Source organism: Stegodyphus dumicola, chromosome 11 (genome assembly GCF_044657685.1).
Source record: "Stegodyphus dumicola isolate Sdum_Otavi_A_Nest chromosome 11, ASM4465768v1".
Classification (NCBI taxonomy): domain Eukaryota; kingdom Metazoa; phylum Arthropoda; class Arachnida; order Araneae; family Eresidae; genus Stegodyphus; species Stegodyphus dumicola.
The window spans coordinates 140,213,714-140,225,950 of NC_140778.1; the positions used below are offsets into that span (position 1 = coordinate 140,213,714).

General features: G+C 31.6%; 1 protein-coding gene across 1 annotated transcript in view; it reads right to left on the reverse strand.

Moving 5' to 3' along the window:
* Nucleotides 1-3,527: 3,527 nt before the first annotated feature.
* The window catches only part of LOC118185315 (unc-112-related protein-like), a 69,968-nt gene continuing 61,258 nt past the window's right edge, over nt 3,528-12,237 (reverse strand). The window contains exon 13 of the mRNA XM_035355152.2: nt 3,528-8,205. Coding sequence (XP_035211043.1) covers nt 7,915-8,205 — 291 coding nt within the window. The 3' untranslated portion in view covers nt 3,528-7,914. The remainder of the gene's footprint in view (nt 8,206-12,237) is intronic.

The following is a 12,237-nucleotide window of genomic DNA, read 5'->3' on the forward strand; positions in this document are numbered from 1 at the left end:
CTGCGATATTTTGTGGGGCCCGAATCTGATGGATTACTATGCCCCAGACATGCTCAACTGGTGAAAGGTCTGGTGACCTTGCTGGCCAAGGAAGAGTATCAACCGCACGGAGACAGTGCAGAGATATGCAAGCGGTATGTGGCCTGGCATTATTTTATGGAAAATTGTCTCAGGATGACGTTCCATGAAGGGTAATGCAATCAGCCGCAGGATGGTATCAACATATCGTTGAGCTGTTAAAGATGTACGGAGGATGACTAAAGATGACCTGCTGTCATTAGAACCATCACACCAGGGGTTATGGCTGTATGCCCTTGTAAAACAAAAGCTGATTGGAACTGCTCGCCCCGTCCTCTCCAGACACGAACACGGTGGTCATCTGCTTCAAAAGTGAAGCAGGATTCATCGCTGAACACTATACGATGCCAGTCTGATGGCAGCCATAATGATCGGCTGCGACCCCACTCCAGACAACTCCGCCGATGTTGTGGGGTCAAAGGCAAACGCCTTAAAAGTTAGCGTTCTCTTGGTCACTCGACACTGGTGTGTCCAGATTTTTCAAGTCTTTCATTCTTTACAATACTCTCTATTCTTTTGATATTTAGTGCGAATAATGCACAAAACAACCACAACACTTTGCAACCTATACAATAATATTACTGTCAGGTGCTGATAGAATCCATCTTCTAAAGATATCATCTAAGCTTACAGTTTCATGAATAAAATGAAGTGCTACAGATGTATTTCCTTTCATAAAACTATTTTTCTGTAGGTGGTTATATTGCAAGAATGCAGCACACAATACATGTTAATTAACTGTATTAATATTAATAAAGTTTCCATTTAATAGCAGGGTATTAGCAAAGAATTATATACAAATTTTGAGAGCCAAAAATTATATACAAATTTAAAACTGTATAGGATGTTACACTTCTAAATAATTCATACTTCGACATTCGCCTACATACATTTTCAGAACTGTGGAAAGTAACTTGCATAAAGAGGCAAAAATATGCTCAACTATGTGGCAGTCCAGATAACACTACAGTTTATGCCTACATGAAACTTTTTCCATATTTTGCAATTAAGAAGTTCCTAACTGATAAATACTGTTTATTCTGCATAAAAGAAAGAAATCTGCAAAATTATTCCCTAATGAAAAATTAATCTAAATACTTAGAAGATACTTTATTTTGAGAAATGTCAAATTTTAACTTCTATATAATAATTACCATATATTGTACATGTCATAGTATCAAGAAATAACACATAAAATAGATATATGTTTAAAAAGTAAAAATGCAGGATCACTACGAAATCATGGAGGACTGCAATGACTTTGAAACTATATTACTTTCTTTAGAGATAATTTTGAAGAAATTTGTAAGACACAACTTTAAGCACATGTTTAAAAGGAAACAGAAACACTAATAGCAAATTTATTTCATTTAAATGATGATGTGCACAGCATCCCTGAAATGGTAGCAAATCAAAATATATATGTACGAGATGATTTATTTCATTGTAGATAACTTAATATTAGAGATCTTGATTAGGTAATGCCCGAATTTACACCCTGTGACTTGCATAGATAAGAACAGGAGAGAAAATCATAACTGACTTGATTAAAACATACTTATCTTTCAAAAGAAACAATTCTGCAGAAAAACATTTTTTTTGGTACATCATTAGGAGTGCAATCTTCCTCATTAGAATTTTGTATATGCTGTTCCCAACTTGTTACCTTTCAAAACAATGGAAGAATGTGGTTACATGAAGAGACGTCATTTAGCAAAATTTAGGCAGCATAAAAGAATGCATAGTTAGACTGCAGTAGTATTTATAATAAAATTATTGATTAATCTGATTGGCCAAGAACTATGTGCAATGCAGAAGGCTACGACGATAAAACAAAAATAGCTTTCAGATATGACAGTTTCGAAAAAGTTATTACTATTTTTAGAATACAGAGGCGCAAGATGCCAAATTAAAAAGAGGGATTAAGGAGCTGTTGCTAATTTAAAGTATAATTCATAGTTACATATTTTTCTTTTCTGAAACAGTTACTTTCATCTTTGCTATTCCCAATCTCATATAATTAAATTTACTTATTTCTGCAATGGTAATTTCCTCAATCATTGTTTTACTGCAATAATCACTAGGAAATTCCATTTCCAGTTCAGAATTTCTTACCAGGGTTATTAAGAAAAATTCTAAAAAACCTGAAAGCTTTCAGATTTTATATTACGTCCAAAGGTACATTTTTTTAACATTTTGTGTGTTACCTTTATTTATTAAAAATCATATTCTTTGCACGTAAACCATAAAATTCAATTCAACAGCAATTTCACAAAATAATTTTAAAATGAGCATATCTTTAGAATTTCCGTAACACAGTCTCGCGTGCTGGAGATAAAATTCCCCCCCCCATAGTACTGCCATTGCTCATTTTGAAGCCACCGAGTTATAAAACAAATTTCAAATTAGGGCTTTGGTGGAAGAGTACACTATTCAAAATTTGATGTCTCTAGGTACCATTGTTTTATCGCAATGCAAGAAATATATACACATTTATGCAGATTCTTCATTATTTAATTTCTTTAAATATAACACAGGGCATTAATATTTGGTGGCAACAATTTGAAAACATTCCAAAATAAAATTAATGGCCCTTCTTGGCTAACATCCTTTGGGCTAATAAATAAATACAATTCAAAGCAAGGAACATTAATTGTTTATGTCACCATCACTTTGTATTGCAAGTTTAGCAAAATTTTAAGGTTAGATGAAGATCAAAAAGAACCAGTAGCACCAAGCATCCTCAAGACTTGGAATATTTACAAAATGATAAAAATCTTTACTATGCACACAGTATAAGTAACACAAACCATGAAAACTTTCTGAAGTGAAACAGCTCAGATGCAAAGAACAATCTACAACTTCTTTGTTAACAAATAGTTTAATGTATAATGTAATGTATTCATATTGAAAGTAATGTTATTTATTTACATAATATTACTTATTACATAATACTATTAATATTACATTATTATAATATTTACTTACGTAATATTTTATTATGCATAAAATTTTTCTGCATCATCCTTCTCAGAAATTGGATTGAATTTCCACTGAATTTATGCTTTTTTTCTACATTTTTGAAACTCATGAACTCAAAAATTTTTAGCCATAAAATACTATGAAAACTAAATGAATACATTTTCTTTTGGTTTGGCTTGGTTTATTAAATGACGGCAAAGCACTCAAGGGCTATCTGCCTTAAGGAAGGGATGCCTTCGTGGAGAACATTTTAAGGGAAACTGGCTCGTATACACGTTACACATGGGGAAAACCACGAAAACACCCATGCAGCCAGCCAGTTCGTGGGATTCGAACCTCGGACCGAACTACCAGTGTTCAGCGACGTTACCGCTCGGCCGTTGGTGGGCCCTTCATTTTCTTTTGATGTGCAAAAGTTGGGAAACAGGTACATAAATTTGTGTATATACCTAAGAAAATAGACAAAATAGTGAATACATACATTTTTATTCAGCAATTTTTCATATACATAATTATTGCTAGTGTGCTTTTACACAAATTGGCAAAAATAATTACTTTCATGATTAATACATAGCATTTAACAATATATTTCAAAAAAATTGTGAAAAAGATTTAGTACTTAGCATAAATAGCTAATCTTCACTAAATCACGTTTTTATGAGTTAAGGCACAAGACAATATTAAAATAACCAAGACAAAGGTCAATTTGCACATTTTATAGATACATATTTTTGCAATAGTTATACAAATAATATATATAACAAAATACATTTAAAATCTCCCTGAAAAATTTTTAATTTCACAATTCAAAAAGCACCCGATGAATGTTGTTTTGAAACATGTTAATTTGCATTAATATGTAAATAGTTAACATTCATACAAACAATATATATAAATAATCAAGCTTCATAAAATAGGAATTGTTTTTAACATTCAAGAAAGATTATATCAGCACCTTGTTCCAATTCTTGTACTAGTTAGTAATGCTTACAATGCAGCATTTTAAATATTTTGATTATACTGAAAATTGTGTAAAACTCATTAATGCTTATCTAATTCAATAATATACAACAAAGAATTATAGAACACTAAACATTTTGAAATTTTGAATATCACACAACAGTCCTTCTCAACTGCTATGCAAGAATATTGTTTGCATTTATAAACATGTGACTATATACAAGTCTCTCAACATGCTACACATGTAAAAACATGCAGAAATAAATGAGAAAGAAATGAAAGTGACCAAAATAAATGCTAAAATAAGAATCTATCAACAATGTCATTCAAGGCACATTCAGAACTTCTTATATTATTTAGGCAATAACAAAGGTTATATGTGAAATATAACAACTGTGGTAATTGCAAGAACATCATTCACAAAACGCAACTGACATTACAATACAAAAGAACAATAATTGATTTTTTTTAAAAAAACTTTCTTAACAAGTGATCGCTTGAAACAAGTGTAAAAATAATAACATTAAATAAAAGACAAATCTTGTAAAAGATAAACTCTAAAGAGGAAAGAAAAATAATCCTGTATAATTAGAGAAATAACTCTTCATGGAAGCAATACATATACAAAAAGTAAACCAGACACAAAAATGTTTCAATGTTGCAGACATTATAATAGAATATATGTTATTATATGAGAATAAAACTTACAACAGATTGCATTTAAACTCAAAGTCCTGATATCTAATGAACAATTCTTCACAAAAATCAAGTATGCTATAAATTTTATTTTAAATGTTTAAATGATATAAGTTTAAAAGGGCTTAATAAAGGATTAAAAAAATAAAAAGATTGGTAAATAGTTCTTTCTGAAAGTAAAGTTGCTATGCACATTAAATTTTCTTTAATTTTATTCATAAATAACAGCTAAATAAAAAAGAAGAAACGAATTTCTTTATTAATAATACTTTATTTCTTTACTATTAAATTAAAATTACAATTAATTACTATAACATACTTTTGTTTTATAGCAATGAAATAATGTGAATTCAAAGGAAAATCACATTTAGATAATACAAAAAACAAAATATTCATATATTTTTGGCAACAATAATGAATTTCATATCATAATACAAATACCTGATTAATCACATCATAAAACATATACCTGATTATTTATTTATTATAATAATTACAAATACCTTGCTTATTTAATTTGTTTCAAAAAGCATTTCGTACAATGATGCAGGCAATCTGCATAAAAGTGCCCGAGCATATAATTATGCACATCAAGCACTCTCCTTTTCACATAGCATATATATCTAAAGGAAAATATGCTTCAGAATTCTAAATCTTGTAGAGATTTTAACAAGTGCCTCAAATTTAAAATGCAAAGGGATGAAAAATATAAACTGCCATATGGAATTGCCAACCATTAAAAAATTCAAGGTGGACTCATGAAGGTTTTTATTTGTACTTCAGTTGTCAGGAAGGGAGGAATATCCCTCACCATTTTCCACTTGCGTAAATTCTATGCAGTCCACAAGATAATTAAAAAAAAAAACTATGATAATAAGAAATGGTAATTTTTACATTAATTTTTTTAAAACGAATATGTGTTGTTCTTACATCTTAGTAATAAACAACCTAAAAAACTTATAAAATCATGATATGTCTAAAGGACATGTGTAAAAAATCTTATATTTACATAATCATGTCCATTATTAGCTCATTCAATATGCCCAATTTACTATACTTCCCAAATCTGATAATTATTGAAATAAGCAATTTATACAAAAAATAACAAGCCAAACAAGAACAGATTACACTATGTCATATAATAAAATAATTTTAAAATAACCAGTACTGTCTTTTCTCTTGCAATCTTGATCTGCATATGTTCAGTATGAACTGTTATTTTCTTGCCTATGCAATGCTTTGATAAAAACCATATTTATTGCTCAATTGTTGTTGGAACTGCCAATATGCCACATATGCAATACTGTTTCAATGCTTTACCATCTCTTGGATAGCAGGCTAAAATATCAAGATCTTAAAACACATTCATGTAGCTAAACAGCAGGTAGATGGTCAGAATAAAGAATTAGAATTGCACTATTTCTATTTAAAATGAAATATGGTTCACAACATAAATTTATAATTAAAAACGTTAGCCTTTTTGATGGATATTACAGGATTGATTACTAGTATTAGGGCACACATCTCTTATTAGTATTAGGGCCTTGGAGCATCTGATTATTAGACTGCTAAATGAAAAGTTGACAAATGAGAAGTTAAAAAATATATATATATTTGTTTAGTAATTAAAATACATTTAACACATAATGCAAGTAAAATATCGAATATTGATTGCTTAGAGATTCAAAAACTGTTGTTAAATTAACATTAGTATAATATTAACAACAACATAATCTTTCACTTCAGCATCATAAATAAACTTATAAAATTCTCACACTGATTTTTATTATCTTCTTTAGAATCTCTCAATTTATTTTTTAACTAGAATTAATATGGAAGAAAAACTACCCCCTGTTAAATCTCAACTAGAATCACCTTTGTGCGGATTCATTCTTAAATTATTGATTTATGGATTGATTCATAACAAATCAATATGGATCTTTCCATATAACCAAAGCCAATGCCAATTAACAGCCAGTATGGAGAATTTCATTTAACACCACATAATTCATCCAAATGAAAAACACACTATCTGAAAACATATGCAAAAGAACACTGACAGACGTTAAAATGAAACATTTTGTTAAAGCAGAAAACTAAAAATACAAAATATGTTTGCTAAAATGGTTCTAAGACAAAGTAAACCAGTTATTAACAGTTTACAAGGTTATATTCACATCTAAAGGTACATAGATTGAACATAGCACACAAAAATGAAGATTTATTGTGGCACAATGTAAAGTTACATGCAACAGCTAAACTGTATAAAACACATATAGTGATCTATGCCTGTTAAAGCCAATATATTACAAAAATATACGTAGGCAGAAAATAAGTATAGGTTTGCATCAAGAGCACTTAAATAGCCACTCTATTATACTTGTATGGCACAACATGAGAAAGCTTTCTAATAATTATTTACATAGGATATCAAAATATTTTAATATGTAAAACAGCTAATTAGGTTAACAAAGGGAGAAAAAGAACTGGTGGAAAAATACACACTGATAAACCTGCACTACAAAAATATTTCTAATGCTAATATAAACTTCATTCCATAGACAGAAAATATTTATAAGAAAATCAGGATTAAAACAATCTCCCGGGCACGTTTCTTTTTTTTTTAAGAGATCCTTACCAAATTAAATAATGAAAAATTTTCAGTTAGAGATGGCAATAGTTATCGATTCCTATTTTATCGAAATTTATTTCTAAGCAGTGATGGGCAACTGATAAACATTCACCTAAGAACACGGTAAAGACAAATATGGATCTGGCAAATATGGTATCAAATACAACATCCATATACAAATGCAAATAAAAAAATAATTCTAGCAGTCTTGTACAAACAAATGTAGTATTTCACACAAAACTGAATATTATTGTGAATAGCATTGTTTATTTTGTGTGTAGAAGAATAATTTTTAAATACATTGCTTTATATATATGAAGTAATAGATAAAAGAGATGTATGGTAGTAAAATATTTAAGATTAAAATTTTTTTTTTCAACTTTAAATGAATTAGCTTTTTTATAATGATACAAAACAGCATAAAACATATTATTCTAAAAAAAATAATGCATCGTGAACAACACAGAACACTGTGCTAAAATGAAAAAATATTTCAACAAAGCTCAATTCTGAACTCGTAAAACTCAAACTAAATTCGAAGTTTTAATAGTGCAATTAAAATGTATTCAGACCCAGCCTCCTGTTAGTTTGTGGAAGAGATCTTCATTAAGTGTTTGGTTTTGATCCTTTGACCTCATAGATAAGAAAATATAACCACCGATGAATTCATGCACAATTTTGCAATCAGCCGATAGACAACTAAATGCAACCTTTTCCTCTTCAAACTGCACACGAACCTGCCTTACTTCCCAGTTAACATTCCACACTTTCATTGTGTTGTAACGCCAGGTTTTGATGTGGTCTCCAGTAGCAAGATCCATCCGCATCAATCGGTTGAAAGCAATACCAAGCAGTTCCTATCACAAAAGAATATTCTTAAAATATACATAAATATAACACAATAGCACAGTATTCTGTAACACTTAAGGAAACGTCAACCAAAATGGCCACACATTTTTTAAATTGAAATTTAGAGAAAAATTCTTAAACTTATTTTTTTTAATTGTAAAACAATAATATCAATAGTTAGTAGTTCAAACAAAGTATTTAAAATAGCAACAGTAAAATATTTCACATAACTTGGCATACTTGATATGACCACATGCTTGTGTTACCGATGAAATTTAATACATACACTACCCAACATTGAAAATGCAACACCAAAAATTATGTAAATTTCAGGATAGACACATGTCATTGAGTTATTTGAATGATGTAAAATGAACAGCTTTCCAACGCATGCTGAAGAAGATATAAGGGAAAGAACCTCCAGAATGTTCAGCTTTTGTGCTGTTACTTCTGTTAGGGAAATCATTGTAGAAAAATTGTTCTTGTTTTAGAGGACGCATGTAATATCAGAGAATGCCAGGCTGTCATCAATGAAGGCAGTTCCAGCAGACAGACAATTTTATGAGGGGCATAGTAATCAGACTGAGAAAGGGCAGGTTCGTCCGTATGGTAAATCTCGGCTGACACAGATCTGGACGCGTCCATAGTGCACAGGCTGTGGCGACGATGGTTGGAACACGGAAATGTGACAAGTTAGAGGGATGGTGGTGCAGCCAGAGTGACATTAGCATGCATGGATTGGATGCAACTGATGACAAGTGGTGGCGCAACCACAAGCCATTTCTACCTCTATTCTGCAGCATGTTCAAGGCACCCTAGATGTTCTCATATCCACCAGAACCATCTGTTAAGAAGACTTACATTCAGAGCACATCATAGACAACAATGTCTGCAATGGTGAGCTCGAGTGATGTGGGTGACTGAATGGCACAGGGTTGTGTCCTCATATGAGTCGCATTTCTTTTTCTCCAGTAATAGTCACAATGTACGAGTGTGGCATCGATGTAGAGACAGGTCCAATTAGACAGAAATTGTGGAACACCCCACTGCGAGACTTCACAGTATGGGGCACAATTATATACGATTCCAGGTCACCACTAGTTCGTATTTACGGCACCAGGATGGTCCAATGATATGTGGATGATATGTGCGGCTTGTGACACCTTCTTTCAGGGAGTGCCCAGTGTCCTTTATCAGCAAGATAACGCCCAACCACACACTGCTTGAACAGGCCAACGTGCTCTGCAAGGTGTACAGATGGTTCCCTGGCCACCGTTCTCTCCCAATCTCTCACCAATCGAGCACACTGGGATGTGACTGACGCCATTTGCAGATTCTGCCATTGCTGTGTTCAGAAAATGAAATGTGTCAAACGGTTGACCGGGAATGAAGAACCATTCCTCAGGACGACGTGTGCTGTCTTACTCACTCTGTACCTAGATATGTTGCTTCATGTATCGGCATCCAAGATGATCCTACAACCTACAAAGATGACGCGCCTTTCGCTCTGTACTATGCATATCATTTCAAAATAAAAACACTTACTATACTATTCGTAGCTATCTCTCTGTTTGCCGACTTTTATCACTTTCTGGCCACTTCTTCTTGGTGTTGCATTTTCAATGCCGAGTAGGGTATAATATGTAATGTGAATATAATATATATAATGAGCTTGATTTCATTTTAACATTATACAATAATGAAATTTTTGGTTGGCATTTTGCATAACTTTAGAAGCGAACTGACAGCACTCAATTTGGGGCTATATTAACAGAAAAAAAAAAAAAATTTGGAGATTTTTATCTGGTAGCCATAGTATCTTGATAATGGGATTCTTGTGGACAACAAAATCAGGATATAAAAACTACAGTTAATTTCCAAGCACCATGATCAGTGGATCCCCACTCATGCGGATCTTTACAGAAACAAAATGACGGACAAATTAGCAAAGGAGGGCTGTGCTCTTTTAACTCCCTTCTCTTCCACCCTCACCTATCTGGAACATCACCTCTCTGAAAAAATCATAATTCATGGTAGAATGGCTTGTGCCCCACCCACCCATCATTGGTGCTTTGCCAACAAGCCTAGTTTGACTCTAAATTTTGAGTGTGACAGGAGCTCCTAGAAATTACTCTCATGTATTGCCAGCAGTCATATAAAGTATCTCTTTTTCAAGAAGTGCATGAGAATCTTTTCAACCCACACCAAGTGTCAAAAACATTGGGCTTCTGCCGAACATCTTTTGGTCTGTTTGGACCTCTCTAGGGAGGATATTTATACCAATCCCCTCCTCCTACTCGACTTTCTTAAGAGTCAACGGTCTTTTCTACCTTGTCTGGCTTCGTCAGAATCTGAAGGAAAAGCAACAACTAACTAAAGCTAAATTTCTTACTTTCAATTAATATTTATGTTTCTATTTTATACATAATAAAATGGTTACATAATTCAGGAACTTTACCGCTCAACTGCTGGTGGGCTTTTCAACTTTAATATTAACCCTTTTTACTTGCACAAAGTACTTCCTTAGTTAAGCATGCATTTTTCATTGTTATCATAAATCAGAGGTTTCTAAATCCTATGCTGAAAGAATTAGGGGTAAAATTATACAGGGGGGAGAAATATGTGATTAAATATGGTATATATTTAGAAATATATAATTCTTAAAATTAAAAAAAGATGCTTCTTTCAGTATGCAAATATTGAAAACCATATCCACTTTACAGCAGTAAAAAACAATTTTCTGAAATTTGACACGAAAACAAGAAACTTAATTCTCTCGGATGTAACTAAAATCATACTGATTACTTATTTTTATTAGATCATTATAGTCTTAATTTTAGCTTATTTAGTCATCAAAATTCATCTTGAATAATGAAGAATCTGCATAAATGTATGTATATTTCTTGCATTGTGATAAAACAACAGTACCTATAGCTGTCAAATTTTTAATGACATAATCCTGCACTGTTATATGAGCATCTGGAAGCAATAATTTGGAATTTGTTTTATTATTGATTTCCTATTTTGTAAAATTTTAATGAATTTTTGATAAACAAACTCAATGATTTCAAAGCAAACAATGGCAAAACGACGGTCCCTAGAGCCATCAAATTTTGAATAATAATGTACATTTCCACCGGATATGGGCATCTGAAAGACCAAATTTGGATTTGTTTTATTATCTATTTCATATTTTGTAAAAATTTAATGAATCTTTTATTAACAAACTCAATGATTTAAAAACAAGCAATGGCCACACTGTACAGAAAAGGGGGGGGGCATTTTTCTCTCCAGCGTGCAAGACAGTGTATTGAAAATTTTAAAAATATGCTCATTTTAAAATTATTTTGCAATATTGCTGTTGAACTGAATTTTATGGTTTATGCGAAGAACATGATCTTTAATAAATAAAGATAACACACAAAACATTAAGAAATGCCCCTTTGGGCGTATCAGATTTTTATATTTTTTAACCCAAAGCATTAGCTCAGAAGGGCTATTAATTTTATTATGGCATTTTGCATATATTCACTATAAATGGCGAATCCCTTTTGAAATAGTTGCCCTGTATTATATTAAAAAATTAGAGCACTGTATTATATTTAAAGAATTTCAATAATGAAGAATCTGCATAAATGTATGTATGTTTCTGGCATTGTGATAAAACAACGGTACCTCGAGCCATCAAATTCTGAATAAAGTACGTTTCCACCCTAATATGGGCATGTGCAAGCCCAAATTTGTAATTTATTTTATTATCTATTTCATAGTTTGTAAAACTTTAACGAATTTTTAATTAACAAATTCAACGATTTAAAAGATAGCAATGGCAACATTGTACCATGGAGGGGTATTTTTATCACCAGCACACAAGACTGTGTATTGGAAATTCTCAAGTTATGCTCATTTTAAAATTATTTTGCGATATTGCTGTTGAAGTGAATTTTATGGTTTAAGTGCAAAGAACATGATATTTAATAAATAAAGGTAAGACACAAAATGTTAAAAAAACATCCCTTTGGGCATAACGCAAGATCTGA